Genomic DNA, 17,234 nt, shown 5'->3' with positions numbered 1-17,234 from the left:
CTGTGCCAGAACTGGAGACAAAGAACAAACATGTTCTTTATTATTCCTCACCTGCCCCAGTCAAACAATGAGTGTCTCCAGTGGCTCTAACCTAGGCCAATATATGGTGGGTTTTAATTTTAGTTCCTTGTCCCAGGTGATTTGACTTCTGGCTGAGCTTCAGCTCTCAACCTGGGGCAGTTCTCCGCTCCGGCGTCAGCAGCATCTCCGCCAGCTCTGTAATTCTCCTTCCTAATTGCTTTCAGTACCTAGGGTCCTGGACCACAGAAAAGGTTAAAGGAAGAGTCATCGAAATCCTCTTCAGCTGGACAGTCTGGTTTCCAGAAGACATTAAGATCCGAGATGCTTATCAGATGCTGAAGAAACAAGGTCTGATTTCCATTATTTGCGCTGTGTTCCCTTTTTCACAGCACTTGTTCCTTTTTGCTGTTTTTAGTGCTTTGTGCTTTGTTGGTGAAAACTGTACAGTGGAAACCGAGACAAGTAATTTTCACTGTCTAGCAGTGGGCAAACCTCTCCTGCTGGTGGCAGGAGCTAGCTGGTTTGAGATTGTTGTTGCTGGGGTTGTCCTCACTGTAGCAGACTTCAGGTTCCTCCAGGGTTAGCTTGTGGTGAGGGTATGGGCTGGTTTGCTAGAGCTTTTCTCAGTGTCTGCTGCTCTTAGCTGAGGTCGTCCTCAGTGCCTCAGAGACGGTCTTGCGCCCTTGCCTTTCCTGGCAGGAGATAGACCACTGTTGCTTGTTAGTGTCGTCATCTCTGCTCTGACTAGGCCTCAGTCTGAGGCAGGCACTGTGTCCCTGGTCTCGGAGATAGAGACCCAGACACTGACACCCGGGGAGGAGGACAGCCTGTTCCCCCCGAGCTTCTGTATTCTCTGTGAGGTTGTATGCTGTGTCCTGTGTGGCACTGGGAATCCATGCTCCCTTCCCCTGGGCTCTGTAGAGGAAGGACCTGGGTTTGGGATGGGCTATTTTCCCGTCACATGGACTCAATGACTTTAGGAGTGTCAGGGATCCTGCTGTAGCTTTTGGGCCCTGGGAGGTATGTACCTGAATAAAATGGTAAGTATTTTTATAGCATAGACTCTGTAGGCTGCTAACCATAGGCTCTGGTTCTGCTCTGACTTGGTCGGCCCTGATGTCTTGGTGCTGGTTCCTTCGGTTCTCTGGAGGGAGGATGCAGATTGTACCCTGGATGTATCTTTGAAGGCCGTTGACAATGTTGCCTGTCTGGGCATCAGGAACTGGGGCTTATACGGGATCCTGATGAAGTCAGTGGGTACCCGTATCAGTATCTTCACTTGATGAATTGCATGTTTCAGGAATCGTAAAGCAAGACCCTAAACTACCAGTGGATAAAATCTTGCCCCCACCTTCTCCCTGGCCCAGGAGCTCCATCTTTGATGCTGATGAAGAAAAGTCAAAGGTAAGGAGCTCTTCTCTGACCTTGGTGGCCTACCTGGAATCTGCTCAGACCCCTTCTTGTAGGGGCTCCCTTCAAATGTCCCCTGGAATGTCTTCTGAGCCCTGAACATGTGGTTGGCCCTGATGTGAGTTCTCTCTGGAGCAGGTTTTTACGAGTGAGGTAGCATAAGGGTTGGGTGTTTTCTGTGGTGCAGATGGTCAGTCATATGGAAATAACCTGTCGTATGTTGGCTTAGGTCTTTTTAGTGCCAGTAAGCCTGGCATTTTCCTCCCCTGCCCCCCCCCCCTTTGTTTTAAAAAACTTGTGGACATTTTAATGAACTTCCTTCTATGTAGCTTCAAGCCACCAGGACACAGGCCCCACCAACACCCTTCATCTTCTCAGCTCTTCTGCTGAAGAACTGGGCCTTCATGATGACAGGCTGCTTTGGAGCTTTCCCTTCCCCAGAACTTTGTAGTAGCCGATCGCACCACATCGTGAAGGAGCAGCTCCAGTCTTGCTCTTGACAGCATTTCCCCGTGTCTGCTCACTGACCAGGGCCCACAGTTTATCGAGGCTGACAGTTGGGCAGAAGCTCTGGTTCCCCTTTAAGTGGTAATGTCTCATACCCACTTTCCCAAAGTAGCCTGGGTGATATTGGTCGAAGTTGATCCTGTGACGATGCAAGCCGCCAGCATTACCTCGGCCCTCTGTGCTTCCTGTGCTTGCCAATGTGGCCGTGGCCGTGGCTCATGTGGCCCCGAAGTTTCCGGGTCTTCTTCAGTCTGGATGGCATGTCGGTGGCCAAGACGCAAAAGACCTACCCATTTTCCTTCTACTACTGCCTCCAAGAATCTTCAGACATCAGTAAGGGGAAGGAGGTGGTCAAAACCCAGGCCAAGCCCCTGGGTTACCCTAGAGCAGTGGTTCCCAATGTGGGCACATGCCGCACAGGGGGGCAATTTGATTTTTAAGGGGGGCAATTCAAGAATGAGTTATTAACAGTGAAATTGTGCACTTCTTATGGTTCTAGGGTCCTCATATGCAGTATATAAATACATATTGTGACATATTTATGCATCAGTTCTCTATTACATGTTTTGAAACTTTATTTGCTATTTTTTCATATCACTTCATATTTTTTTTTAAACAATTTCTTAGTGATTTCTTCCTCAGTACTTCAGCTGTCCTTTTGTTCTTTTATTTTTCTCTTTCATGGGTGCCATGTTCTTTGGAAGCTTGTTTAGACCAAGATAATGGCCGTTTAGGCTTCCTCCATGTGAATGGGAGTGCACTTTTTGAATAATGAGAATTATATACCACGGGGGAGTATCGGGATTTAAGAGATGCTTAGGTGGGGCGTGGCCAAAAGAAGGTTGGGAACCACTGCCCAGCGCATCAGTGGTGTTGGTGCTTTGGGTCGTTCCTGGTCTTGGTCCCTCACAGGTCCGGTAAGTGCAGTACCAGGAGAGCGCCAGGCCATATGTGTGTCTCTCTGGTACCCATGGCCTTCCAGCTGTGCCTTCCTTCCCTGGACCAGATCCTCAGGGGCATGGCATCCTGGAGGCAGATGAGCAGGGCTGCTCTGTGCTCCCTGGCTCCTCTCTGCTGGTGTCTAACATTGCAGAGCGGGGAAGGAGCAAGGGAGGAGTTAGGGCTTGGACTTCTGAGAAAGAAACCCGAGAGAGCTGCTTACACTCTCTGGGCTTAGTAGCCTTATCTTTTCTGCCCTCCATCCACCAAAGATTGAGTGACTCCTATGTGCCAGGTGTTCTGCTGGGCATTGGGAATAAAGCAAACAAGACCGCCAAGGGCTGCCGCATCGTAGAATCCATGGTCCAGGACAACTCGACACTATTGACCTTTGGGCAAGCTAGTTTTCTTGTTGGGGCTGCCTGTGCACTGTAGGATGTTTACAGCATCAGTAGCATCCCCAATTGTGACAACCAGCGTGTCTCCCGACTTTGCCAAGTGTCTTCTGGGGGCTATCATCCTCCACCACTGAAAGCAGTGGTCTGTGGAGATAGTGGTAGTACTTACATGGCTGCATGATCGCACAGATTTGCTCAGATCAGATAATGCATGTGAAATGTAAAGCTCCTATTAGTGTTAGCTCTTCTATTGCTGATGCCACACATTTGACACCATGGGGAATAGTTCAACCTACTCTTCTTGTTCACCTGCAGCTTCTGACAAGGCTTCTGAAGAGCAGCCACCCTGAGGATCTGCAGGCTGCGAATCGGCTGATCAAGAGTTTGGTCAAGGAGGTAGGCGTTTTCCCACTGCATCCTGCAGAACCAGCCTTGGACAGGGCTGCACAGTGTGTGTGTGCACAGCTCTCTGGGAGAGGGATTACCCTACTCTGAGCTGGGGAACAGCCATGTGCTCCCTGAAGTCGCAGGTGGTGACTGGAAGCAGGGGTCATGCTATATGCTTTCTAATTACTTCCGTCCAGGAGCGCAAAGTGTTTCACAGACACCAGTTCTGTCCCAGTGGCAGGTATTGTGTGGACAGATCCAGTTTGGAAATCTGTTTTTCAGAGAGTTAATGCTGGTGGTACAAAGTAGTGGCTCGCCAGCCCCCGGCTGCATTGTCTTCCCCAGGAATCCTGGGCTTGGAGGACTTTCCTCACCGCCGAGCAAGCACTCCCTCCATCCGTTTCATGACTTGCCTGAGCTCTCCCTCGTGCACTGCCCCTTCCCACCCCTGTTCAGGCTTTATCCAGGCCTTCTGCTTCCTCACTGCCATTCTCTCCCAAAGGAGCAAGAGAAATCAGAGAAGGTGTCCAAGAGAGTCAGTGCCGTGGAGGAAGTGCGGAGCCACGTGAAGGTGCTGCAGGAAATGCTGAGCCGGTATCGCAGGCCGGGACAGGCTCCGCCAGACCAGGAGGCCCTGCAGGTACTCTTCTCTAATCGCAAAGAAAGGAAGGGAACAGTTCAGGAGTAGCTAAATGTAACTGACATACTAGAAATTGCACCTCTTTACAGCGTATTTGCTGCGTGTTGATGTGTGTCCATCTGTGCAGCCATTGTTAAGATCAAGAATTCTTTTTTATTTTATTCTCACCAGAGAATATGTTTTTATTGATTTTTTTAGAGAGAGAGAAACATCAGTCGATTGCCTCCTGCACGCACCCTTACCAGGGATCAAACCCACAACTTAGGCATGTGCCCTGACTGGGAATCGAACCCTCAACCGTTTGATACATAGGACAACACTCCAACTACTTGAGCCACCCAGCTAGGGCACAATGAAGAATTCTTTATAGATTCTGGATATACTCTGTGGGTTATCTTTTAACTGTCGTTTGAAGCAAAAAGTTTTTAATTTTTTTTAAAGATTTAAAAAAATTGCTTTTTAGAGAGAGAGAAAGGGAAAGAGAAACTTTGATCAATGTGAGAGTGAAACATTGATCAACTGCCTCCTGCATGCCTCCTATCAGGGATGGAGCCAGCAACCCAGACATGTGCCCTGACCGGGAATCGAACTGTCAGCAACCTTTCAGTGCACAGGACAACACCCAACCAACTGAGCCACACTGGCCAGGGCAAAAGCTTTTAATTTGGAAGTTCAGTTTGTGTCTGTTTTTCTTTTGTTGATGATGCTCTGGTGTCATACCTAAGACACACCACCACTTGGTGTAGCCAGGCAGGGGATGGTGGGAATGTCTGAGTCAGCCATTTTTCCCCCAGCCAAGATAATAACCAGTTACGAGGTAGGAGAAACGCAGCTGGAAACAAAAGTTCATCTTGATAATGGATAAAGCTGATGTTGGAAAATGTAGCAAGTAAGTACCGGCCAGTGGCTTGCTGATACTGAACCCTAGAACCGGGCAGGTTTACCTGCCACCTAAGATGTTGCTGGCTCACCACTGTCCTTCCCACAGGGGTTCCTTCTTTAACACTTAGAGCAGGTAGGAGCAGATGCAATTGTGGGCTTCCATAGAGGCAGGTCACACTCCAGAGCACAGCTGAAGGAAGGGGCTCCTGCTTCCTCTCCCGGACTCGCCTGTTGGATGGGCTGTTTCCTCTGCGCCGGGAGAGGGCTGGAGTGTTATCGGAGCTCCCGTGCAGGGAGGGAGCTTGAGGTGTGCAGAAGCTGTGTGCTCCTCAGCAGTGTGTGGACGGTGAAGTGGTCTGGAGCAGCGGTCGCCAACTGGTGGTCCATGAGGTCCGAAAGGTTGGCGACCGCTGGTCTGGAGCACTCTCCCTGCGATGACGGAGATGAGCTTTCCCACGTGGTGTTGGGTGTAGGGTGAGGGGGTGAGGTTTAGTTCTGGAGAACCTGTGGTGGGAATCATGGGAATGTTGCTCTAAAGAGAATACTGGCCCCGACAGCAGTTGGATGGGAAGTCTCCACAGGCTTCCACGGAGGGTCATTCATTGCAAGCTGTTCTTGGGGAAGCAGGGGAAGGGAGCTTGAAGAAGAGTATCTTGTACACTGACATAGTAGTTTCTTTCTGAGCTAAAGTCTTTTAAAAAACATTATTAATGGATTTGGGAGAGAGGAAGGGTGAGAGAGTGAGAAACATCGATTTGTTGTTCCATTTATTTACGTATTCACTGGTTGATTCTTGTATGTGTCCTGACCGGTTGGTGGTGAACCTGCAACCTTGGTGTATTGGAATGACACTCTAACCAACTGAGCTGCCCGGCCAGGGTTGACCTAAGGTCTTATCACCTTTTTAACTATTATTTAAAAAAATTCTTATACAATTGTAGTCCAGACTGTTTCTGAAACTGTAACTGCCCTGTCACTTCAAACCTGCAGTCATGAATTTGGGGCTGATGGAGGAGAGCTCCTGGGGCCCGGCTCTGCACATGCTTACGCACACCCTGGCCTTCCTGTGGGTCCTGGGTGTGTGGTGAGCGGAGTTCTGTTTCCCAGGTTGTGTATGAGAGGTGTGAGAAGCTGCGGCCCACCCTGTTCCGGCTGGCGAGTGACACTGTGGACGATGACGACGCACTAGGTAACGGCTCCCTTTCTCTCGGCACAGGCAGCAGCCCAGGTGCAAGCAGGCGTGCTCCTTCCTGTTGTGCCTCCGGGGTGCCAGGAACAGGCAGAATGGACTTTCGGGTTTATGGTGATGGGCTCAGGAAGGGCATGACCTAATTTGACTTAGAACTGATTTCTAGAAGAATCTAGTCTTGAGCAAGAAATCAGCATCTGGTCTGAAAGCATGGAAAGAGGAAATTTACCATGTAGATTGGGTGTGAGGGTGAGAGAAGAAAGAGTAGATAGTGCTGGTGGCCTGAAGAAAGGCTAGACGTCCCACAGAGGCCCAGCAGTGGCTGCCAGTGGTTATGTTGGAGGTTCCCCCAAACTGGGTGCCTTCAGGGGCTGGACAGGTAACCTAAGGAGTTAGTTGTAGGGAGAGCAGAGCAATTTTTTTAATCCTCACCCAAGGACATGCTTATTGATTTTAGAGAGAGGGAAAGTGTGGGGGAGGGAGAGAGAGAAACATCAGTGTGAGTGAGAAACATCACTGCATTGCCTTCCTACATGTACTCCCCCCGACTGGGGATCGAACCTGCAACCTAGGTATGTGCTCTGACCAGGAATTAAACTGTGCAACCTTTTGATGTACAGGATGGTGCTCCAAACAACTGAGCCACATGGGCTAGGGCAGGAGAATGGAGAATTTTAGTACCTGAACATGGGTATTAAAACATTTTGTGTTGCCAAAACCGGTTTGGCTCGGTGGATGGAGCGTCGGCCTGCGGACTGGGGGGTCCCGGGTTCGATTCCGGTCAAGGGCATATACCTTGGTTGCGGGCACATCCCCAGTGGGAGGTGTGCAGGAGGCAGCTGGTCGATGTTTCTCTCTCATCGATGTTTCTAACTCTCTATCCCTTTCCCTTTCTCTCTGTAGAAAGTCAATAAAAATATATTTAAAAAAAAAACATTTTGTGGGGGGGGGGAAATGGGGGGATAAGGACACATATATAATACCTTAATCAATAAAGAAAGAAAGAAAAAAAATCAATCCATTCTGGAAAAAAACAAACAAAAACACAACATTTTGTTTGCCCAGCCAGTATGGCTCAGTGGTTGAGTGTCGATTCATGAACCAGGAGGTCACGGTTCTATTCCTGGTCAGGGCACATGTCCAGGTTGCAGGCTTGATCCCATGGGGGGAGGGGGTGTGTGTGCAGGAGGTAGCTGATCAATGATTTTCTCTTATCATTGATGTTTCTATCTCTCTCTCCCTCTCCCTTCCTCTCTCTGAAATCAATGAAAAATCCAAAACATTTTAGCCCTAGCTGGTTTGGTTCAGTGGATAGAGCATTGGCCTACAGACTGAAAGGTCCTGGGTTTGATTCTGGTCAAGAGCACATGTCTGGGTTGTGGACTCAGTCCCCAGTAGGGGACATGCAGGAGGCAGCCAATCAATGATTTTCTCTCATCATTAATGTTTCTATCCCTGACTCCCTTCCTCTCTAAAATCAATTAAAAAAAAACAACCCTATTTTAAAAATTTGTTTTTTATTGAAACTCCCCAAACACATCAGAAAGGGGAATAGTAGAATAAATCCTATGTACTCTTCTATTGACAATGACCAACTTGTGACCAGTCTTTCTATTTTGTTTCTTCTGTAGCACTCTTTCCCTCCACCCCCCATTCTATTTTGAAGCAAATTCCAAACATTTCAAAGTAATTAAATATCCAGTCAGTGTTCAGAGTTCTCTGGCGTTTCCCTCTTTAAGTACTTCTTGCTACTGTTTGCCCCCCTCCTTTTTAAATAGTTTGTTCTAAACCAGACTCAAAAGAAAAACCATACTTTGAAATTGGTTAATATTTTTTAAAAATATTTTTTATTGATTTTTTACAGAGAGGAAGGGAGAGGGATAGACAGAAACATCGATGAGAGAGAAACATCTATCAGCTGCTTTCTGCACATCTCCTACTGGGGATGTGCCCACAACCAAGGTACATGCCCTTAACCGGAATCGAACCCGGGACCTTTCAGTATGCAGGCCGACGCTCTATCCACTGAGCCAAACCGGTTAGGGCAGCGGTTCTCAATCTGTGGGTCGCGACCCCTTTGGCGGTCGAACGACCCTTTCACAGGGGTCGCCTAAGACCATCCTGCATATCAGATATTTACATTACGATTCATAACAGTAGCAACATTACAGTTATGAAGTAGCAATGAAAATAATTTTATGGTTGGGTCACATGAGGAACTGTATTTAAAGGGCCAGAAGATTGAGAACCACTGGGTTAGGACTATATATATATATTTTAAATATGTTGTTTTCATTTTTTTTAAATATATTTTATTGATTTTTTACAGAGAGGAAGGGAGAGGGATAGAGAGTTAGAAACATCGATGAGAGAGAAACATCGATCAGCCGCCTCCTGCACATCTCCTACTGGGGATGTGCCCGAAACCCAGGTACATGCCCTTGACCGGGATCGAACCTGGGACCTTTCAGTCCGCAGGCCGACGCTCTATCCACTGAGCCAAACCAGGTAGGGCTGTCCTTATTTTTTGTGTGAAAAATTTGTCCTTTGACTTGCAGAGTTTCTTTTGGTCTCAGTTTTCTGATGGCATCCCTCATGGTGTTTAGCATTAGTCTCTATTCCTGAGATTCCTTATCAGTGGGATCAGGGGGTTTCATCAGATTCAGGTTCAACTGGGTCGGGCCAAGGGGAACAAGAATACTTCATAGGTGGTGTTCAAGAGGCCCGTAGTGTCTGGTTGTTGGCAGGAAGCAATGGGGGGTCCCTTCTGGGAGGTAACCTTCTGGCACTTTAGCCTCCATGGCCCCTGGCCCTGTGCTCTCCTGTCTGTCTCTCCTGGGAGCGATTTTTTACAGGTAAACCAGACCATGAGAGGCTCATGTAGTTTTTGAAATCTGGATGTATTTTACACTTTCAGGACATTTTAATTTGGACATTAAATTTTCATCAGGAATACTTGATCTATATTTAGATTTTAAAAGGGGAGATTCATATAACAGTTGGTTCCCTACATACTTAAAAGCTTTTTACTAACTGAATAAAGTACCAAAAAATTCTTTTAGTATTTGCATTCACATTGATAAAACAGCTTTCTGTTTTAATTTTAGATTAATTAAAATAAAGTTTTAGTTCCTTAGTTGATGGAGTCATATTTCAGCAGTTGGCTATCGTGTTGGACAGAACAGGCATAGAAAGTGAAAAAATTTGGAGGAGGGAAGAGAAACCAAGATGGCGGCATAGGTAAACACCAGAGATTGCTGCCTCGCACAGCCACTTCAAAAATACAACTAAAAGACGGAACGGACATCATCCAGAATCACAGGAAAGCTGGCTGAGTGGAAATTCTACAACTAGAGGGAAAGAGAAAAGCATACCGAGACTCAGAGGAGGTGCGGTGCAGAAGTAAAATACAGAGGTACAGAGGCGCATGTGGAGAGGGCTGGCCGCTGAGGACACGGTTGTCTTTTTCAATCGGGAGGGAGTCTCAAGCTCTGAGCTCCAGTTCTGGGCGAGTCTCTGGGGACCCAGACTCATACGGGAGAAACTGGACAGTTTGGCATTGGTCGGAACTTGAGGGCAGCTTTCTCTTGGGGGTGCTTGCAGCGATTGCCGGGACACTGAGAGGCAGGGCCACTGAGGGCAGGTCTGAGAGCAGCCATAACTGCTCACTCTGCCCTGTTGATCCCCTGGGACCCCGCCACGCCCAAGCCGTGCATGGAGGCTTTTGCATATGAAAGGCCTGGCCCTTTGCAATCTGATAATTACCTAACAAACTGCAGCTGGCCCAAGGCCCCAGGGCAACTTGCATTGCATCACAGCTGGCTCCTGCTGGATAGCTTCAGGCAGAGGCTAGATTAGCACCTCCTTAGAGATCCAGGAGCCATTGTGCCCGGTGGTCAGAGTGGGACCATCCAGATTGCAGCTCCTTGGATCCATAAAGGACACACTCAGGGGGCAGACTCAGTGAGCACCAAAGTCCCATTGAAGCAAGTCTTGCCCTGGAGGGGTGTCTCCAGCACAGAAGTTCTCCCACCGTAGACACAGCTGATTCTCACAGCCAATTGGCCTGGAGGTCAATCCCTCCCAGTGTTACCTACAACAATCAAGGCTTAACTACAACAAGACTGTGCACAAAGCCCACAAAGGGATGCACCAAGTGTGTCCACCTCAGGTAATTGGGGAGGCTGAGCCACTGGGCCCTATAGGACACCTAGCACAGAAAGCCACTCTATCGACACAGCGAAGCATAAAAAAATGCAGAGACAAAGAAACAGGACACAAATGACAGAAATGGAGGAAAGCAAACTACTGGATATAGAGTTCAAAACCACACTTTTAAGGTTTTTCAAGAATTTTCTAGAAACCGCCGATAAACTTAATGAGACCCTCAAGAAATCTATTGAGACCCTCGAGGTTATGAAAAAGGACCCACTAGAAATTAAGCATACACTGACTGAAATAAAGAATATTATACAGACTCCCAACAGCAGACTAGAGGATCACAAGAATCAAGTCAAAGATTTGAAATACAAAGAAGCAAAAAACACCCAACCTGAAAAGCAAAATGAAAAAAGAATCCAAAAATACGAAGATAGTGTAAGGAGCCTCTGGGACAGCTTCAAGCGTACCAACATCAGAATTATAGGGGTGCCAGAAGAAGAGAGAGAGCAAGATATTGAAAACCTATTTGAAGAAATAATGACAGAAAACTTCCCCTACCTGGTGAAAGAAATAGACTTACAAGTCCAGGAAGCGCAGAGAACCCCAAACAAAAGGAATCCAAAGAGGACCACACCAAGACACATAATTAAAATGCCAAGACCAAAAGACAAAGAGAGAATCTTAAAAGCAGCAAGAGAAAAAAAGTCAGTTACCTACAAGGGAGTACCCATACGACTGTCAGCTGATTTCTCAACAGAAACTATGCAGGCCAGAAGGGAGTGGCAAGAAATATTCAAAGTGATGAATACCAAGAACCTATAACCAAGATTACTTTATCCAGCAAAGCTATCATTCAGAATTGAAGGTCAGATAAAGAGCTTCACAGATAAGAAAAAGCTAAAGGAGTTCATCACCACTAAACCAGTATTATATGAAATGCTGAAAGGTATCCTTTAAGAAGAGGAAGAAGAAGAAAAAGGTAAAGATACAAACTATGAACAACAAATACACATCTATCAACAAGTGAATCTAAAAATCAAGTGAATAAATAATCTGATGAACAGAATAAACTGGTGATTATAATAGAATCAGGGGCATAGAAAGGGAGTGGACTGACTATTCTTGGGGGGGAAAGGGGTGTGGGGGATGCGGGAAGAGACTGAACAAAAATCGTGCACCTATGGATGAGGACAGTCGGGGGGGGGGGGCGCGGAGGGTGGGGTGGGAACCGGGTGGAGGGGAGCTATGGGGGGAAAAAGAGGAACGACTGTAATAATCTGAATAATAAGGATTTAATTTAAAAAAGAAAAAATTTGGTTCCTCCTCTGTCATGAGAATGGAAATGTAGGGGTTCAGGGATTAAGTGACTGGATCTGATAGAGGGGCCTGGTCACATGATCAGGAGAGACAGGGATAACACCCCATCTGGCAGAGCCATGGGACATCTGCCTTGTGGAATGTCTTAAAAAGGACTACAGCCTGGCCGGCATAGGTCAGTGGTTGAGTGTGGACCTATGAACCAGGAGATCACGGTTCAGTTCCTGGTTAGGGCACATGCCTGGGTTGCAGGCTTGATCCTACACAGCCTCAGTGTGGGATGTGCAGGAGGCAGCTGATCAATGATTCTCTCTCATCTCTGATGTTTCTTTTTTAAAAAAATATATTTTTTTACTAGAGGCCCGGTGCACACAATTTGTGCACTGGCGGGGGCGGGGGGGAGGTTCCCCCTCAGCCCAGCCTGCACCCTCTCACAGTCCGGGAGCCCTTGGGGGATGTCCAACTGCTGGCTTAGGCCCGCTCCCCACGGAGACATCCTTAGGAGAGGCTCCCGCCACGCCGCTACGCTCGCCAGCCTTGAGCCCGGCTCAGGGCTTCTGGCTGAGCGGTGCTCCCCTGTGGGAACGCACTAACCACCAGGGGGCAGCTCATGAGTTGAGTTTCTGCCCCTGGTGGTCAGAGCATGTCATAGCGGCCGGTCATTCCACCGTTTATTCGATTTGCATATTAGCCTTTTATTATATAGGATTGATTTCAGGGAGGAAGAGATATTGAAACATCAATGATGATAGAGAATCATTGATCAGCTGCCTCCTGCACGCCCCCTACTGGGGATGGAGCCCGAAACCCGGGCATGTGTCCTTGACCGGAATTGAACTCGGAACCCTTCAGTTCATAGGCCGATGCTCTATCCATTGAGTCAAATTGGCTAGGTCTCATCACTGATATGGCTATCTCTCTCTCCCTCTCCTTTTTCTCTCTGTAATCAATAAAGAAATATATTTGGGGAAAAAAAGACTGTGGTTATTGGTAGCCAAACTTGGGGACTCTGATTTTTCTCTCATTCTCCAGCGGAGATTCTCCAGGCAAATGACCTCCTCACCCAGGGAGTTCTGCTGTACAAACAGGTGATGGAGGGCCGTGTCATCTTTGGGAACACAGTGACCAGCACAGCAGGAGACACACCTGACTCCAGAGGTAATGTGCAGAGAGCCTCTCTGTACCTGCTGCTTGGAGCAGCCTCAGATCCCAGGAAAGAGATGATCTGCAGAATATCCTGGGTTATGACGTGGAAATGAGAAAACTCTCCCTCTCCCTTTCCTGTGAGAACTGTCGCATGTGCCGTGATGGACTGGCTGGCAGGCTGGACCCCAGCTTTGGCTAGACACAGAAGCAGATGGCTGATTGCGCCCAGGTGTAGACTGCTTTTCTAATGCGTGCTTGCTTATGGGAACTGGAGACCAAAAAATGATCTTGAGTGGTTCCTGATGCTAGCTCGCTGCATCAGAGTCATCTGGACTCTGGTTAAAATGCAAATTCTTAGGTCCCTGGCCTTGGCTTTCTGAGTCAGGATTGCTTAGGGCTAGGCGAGGGGTGTGCATGTTTATCCAGCCCTGCAGGTGTTTCTGGTTGGCTGTGGTCAGGCACCTCGGAGGGGTTCTGAGCTGGCAAAGCCAGCTGGCTGTGTCCAGGCTGAATGGACCACCAGAGGAGGACTGGCTACTGGCGGGAAGGCAGTCCTCTGGCTCCTCATTCCAGGCCCCACGCAGGCTCTCTGCCAAGCCCTCCACTTGAGGTGGAAGGTGCTGGGGGTATTAAGGGTGGGATGCTGTGATGTTTTGACTGGGAGGAGGCCCGAGGGAAGCTGGCGGCTTTAAGTGGAGACCTTGCTCTCGCTCTGACTGAAGAGCCTCTCAATCCGTTCTCTAGTCTTGCAGAGTCCAGCAGCCTGTCCGAGGAGCTGCCTGATCGACTTGGAGCTGGACAGTGAGTCTGAGCAGGCTGGGCCTGGGGCACCGTCTCTGCTTCATCAGGACCTGGCAGCCTTAGGTGAGGGGGTGGTTTGGGGAGCAGGCAAGAATGGTCCCGGCTCCCTGGGGAGTGAGTAGGCTGGGTCCCCTTGGGGGGAATGTGCCTGTTTTTAGAAGGAAGTGGGTATACTGGGAAGCTCAGAGCGGTCCTCTTGGCACTTAGTCTCAGGTTCACCGTGGGTGTGGTGAATGCCTGTGGGTTCTTTGCTTTGGGCTTGCTAAGTGCCCTGGAAAGGGTGGACATGGTGCCGCTCTCCCTCCTGTCGGGATGAGTGATGGTGTGCATCTCCCTCTGTTCCTCCCTTGTAGGAATCAGTGATGCTCCAGTTACCAGCAAGGTAAGGAAGCTCTTCCCGGGGCCCGCAGGGGAGTGGAGGGACAAAGCTGCTTAGGGGAGGGGCTACTGTAGCTTGGGGTGCTGTAGACTTGGAGGCCAAAGCCTCTTCCTCGGTCTGCTGTATTTGGCAGCCCCACAGGGCACACGTCCTTGTCTCCTCGTGCTGATCCTCTTCGGTAGTGCCTGGGCTCTGCTCTTGCCCTCCTGCCTCAGGCAGTGTAATCAGCCCGGTGCGCAGTAGCTTTGGTGGGTCAGGAGAGCTGTGCCGCGTGTCACCGTGGCTAGTGGTCATTCATACCCTGGCCTCATCTTAGCTCTTCCTGGTTTGGCAGGTTGCCGGGCAGAGTTGCTGTAAGGAAAAGAGGAATCCTGCAGGCACACTGCCAGGTGGCGGTGTTCAGAGCCCATCAGCAGAGAGGAGTGTGCTGGACCTCCTCTCCCCACAGCCTCCTTCGGGCGCCCTGTGAGTCGTGTGGGCAGGGGAGGGAGACGAGGGCTCCTTGCATGAGGGCTGGGGTGACCCTTGAAGACGGGCAGAGACATCGCTCTGCGGAGGCTTCTTTGCTTCCCTCCCCTCCTTTTACTACCATCCCAAGTGAGGAAAGGACACCCTTGGCCAAGGTCTCTGTAGAGGGTTTGTTTAAGCAGCAACAGCAGTATTAACGATGTTTTTGTTGTGTGTAGGTTGAGGGTTGTTTTTTCTGATTATTATATAACTAGAGGCCCAATGCATGAAATTTGTGCAAGAGTAGGCCTTCCTTCCCCCGGCTGCCGACACCGGCTTCCCTCTGCACCAGGACCTGGGCCTCCCTCCAGCCGCCAGCAGGTACCCCGGACCCAGGCTTCCCTCACAGCCCCAGCTTTGTCTGGAAGGTCGTCCGGAAGGACGTCCAGTCTAATTACATATTATGCTTTTATTATTATAGATTTGAAGTTAAGTAAAATTTGATCACTAGAGAAATAGTTAATATAGAAAGTCCCAAATATCAACTCCTAAAGACAATGTTGAATGCTCCTTCTTCACTTTCTTTCTATACATGTAGTAATGTGTTAATTGTCACTTATTTTTACACAAATGGGGGTCATAATTTATAAACTGTACTCCAATGTGGATTTTTTCATATCACATCATATCTTTGATATGAGTGCATGTCAGTTTATATAAATAGTTATATGATTCATATATGCTCATATATGTGCATTTAATCATTTCCCTCTTGTGGATCTTTCCATAGCTTCCAGTTTGGAGGCACTTGGGGAAGTGGTTATAGTACAGGTTTCCTCAAGCAGAGGCGCTCTGAGCTATGAATGTGAACACATTTCCCGAGACCCTGCCCCTTTGCCTCTGGAAATATTAGCAGTTTGCCTTCTCTCAGCAGCCTGAGTGCCATGACCCTGGTGGAGAGAGACCATTGGTCTCTGGTGGCAGGGATGTGTGGGCGGGGCTTCTTCCCAGTTCTCTCATCACTCCACAGGGGCCAGTCATTCTTATTTTGATGGGTTACTTCTGTCTGGGCTTCAGTTTTCCAAAATGTTTTCAGTTTGTGTTGCAAATGGACAAAATCCTAAAGAAGTGTGAATGAAGTGGTGCCTGAATCTGTGACCATCTTCCTGGCTTCCGTCCCGCTGGGTATCACATGTGGGAAACAGCCTGGCTGAGCTGCCTGTGGTCAGGATGCCTGATAGCCACATTGGTTACTTTATTAATAGTTTATTGGATCCTCATTATGTCACACATTCCACTGAGTGCTCTTCAGACATTTGCTCATTTAATTTTAACAACCCTCAGAGAACTGAGGCCTAGGTTAAATTACTTATCTAAAGTCACATACCTCTGCCCCAGCTGGTGTGGCTCAGAGGTTGAGCATCCACCTATGAACCAGGAGGTCAGGGCACATGTCTGGGGTTGCGATCCCCAGTGGGGGGTATGCAGGAGGCAGCCAATCCATGATTCTCTCTCATCATTGATGTTTCTATCTCTCCCTCTTTATTCCTCTCTGAAATCAATAAAGTGTAAAAAAAATAGTCCCATACCTCTAAAACACACACACATGCTCACATATACATATATGTATTTTTTTCTTTTTTCCCCTCTCTTATCTTGTTCTTCAGAAAGCCTAGCCACAGATTCCTGGAATTCTTGCTTGTCTTGAGATATATTTTTTTATTTCTTTGCAGGAATTATATTCCACAGAAAAATATCCCCAAGGAAGTGCCACCAGGGACTAAGTCCTCTCCAGGTTGGTCCTGGGAGGCTGGCCCATTGGCTTCGTCTTCCTCTTCTCAGAATACACCTCTGGCTCAAGTGTTTGTCCCTTTGGAGTCTGTTAAGCCCAGTAAGTGTAGTTTCACCTTTTTTCTTCTTTCTTTCCTTCTATTAGATGCCCAGCTTTATTACCTGAGAAGTGAGTGGTAGAGGTTTTGCCTCAGGGCAGGGGATAAGGAGGTGGTTTCACATCTCTTAGCTAATATTTTCCTTAATGATTTCTCTGTCTTGGGGTGGATTGGCAGGTGGAATTTAAAAACTAGGGGGATTGAAAAACCCCCCAAAAAACAGAACTAGGGGGATTGAGTCTGCTTAGGGACTTGATGTTCATTCATTTGGAATCAAGAAGGGAATGTTCACTGTGGCTTGAAATAATTCAGAAGAGTTGGAATGAGAAGGAAATGAAGGAATTGGTTGGTGATTTTCTTCCTCTAGGGATCCTCTAACAGCGGTCGCCTACTGGTGGTCTGCGGACTACTGGTGGTCGGTGAGGTCCGAAAGGTTGGCAACCGCTGCTCTATAAGGCAGGGAAGTAGATTAATATCTTTACCCACTTACAAAGGAAACTGCAGGCCCACTAAGTAAGGTGACTGCCTGTGGGCAGCACTAGTATGTGAGCAGGAAACCGCTGAGCTTTAGATCTGAGGCCTGGCCCTCTTCTCTGGCATAGGCCCTGCTGTGGCTGTGGTGAGGTCAGCCTGCAGAGAGCCCTGGAACCAGGCAGAGGAGTTACACAGTCAGGGAGCACTGGGGGCCCTTTGCACAGTTACTTTGTTAAATTTTGATTTA

At 48.3% G+C, this 17,234-nt stretch overlaps 1 protein-coding gene and 1 pseudogene across 5 annotated transcripts in view; one reads left to right on the top strand and one right to left on the bottom strand.

The window, feature by feature from the left end:
* Positions 1-17,234, top strand: part of GGA2 (golgi associated, gamma adaptin ear containing, ARF binding protein 2) — a 29,136-nt gene that overhangs the window by 4,379 nt on the left and 7,523 nt on the right. For 4 of the 5 annotated variants that reach the window (XM_023751560.1, XM_023751563.1, XM_023751559.1 and 1 more), the window contains exons 5-14: positions 246-369; positions 1,322-1,425; positions 3,591-3,671; positions 4,165-4,302; positions 6,292-6,373; positions 12,884-13,009; positions 13,742-13,861; positions 14,152-14,180; positions 14,512-14,642; positions 16,358-16,515. In XM_023751560.1, coding sequence (XP_023607328.1) covers positions 246-369; positions 1,322-1,425; positions 3,591-3,671; positions 4,165-4,302; positions 6,292-6,373; positions 12,884-13,009; positions 13,742-13,861; positions 14,152-14,180; positions 14,512-14,642; positions 16,358-16,515 — 1,093 coding nt within the window. The remainder of the gene's footprint in view (positions 1-245; positions 370-1,321; positions 1,426-3,590; positions 3,672-4,164; positions 4,303-6,291; positions 6,374-12,883; positions 13,010-13,741; positions 13,862-14,151; positions 14,181-14,511; positions 14,643-16,357; positions 16,516-17,234) is intronic. The other variant, XM_023751562.1, reaches the window with a different exon arrangement.
* Positions 1,761-2,270, bottom strand: LOC102438690 (annotated as a pseudogene).

This window comes from Myotis lucifugus, unplaced genomic scaffold (assembly GCF_000147115.1).
Source record: "Myotis lucifugus unplaced genomic scaffold, Myoluc2.0 scaffold_22, whole genome shotgun sequence".
NCBI classification, from domain to species: Eukaryota; Metazoa; Chordata; class Mammalia; order Chiroptera; family Vespertilionidae; genus Myotis; species Myotis lucifugus.
The sequence above is the reverse complement of the archived record's forward strand: the minus strand, read 5'-3'. Positions and strand labels throughout refer to the sequence as shown.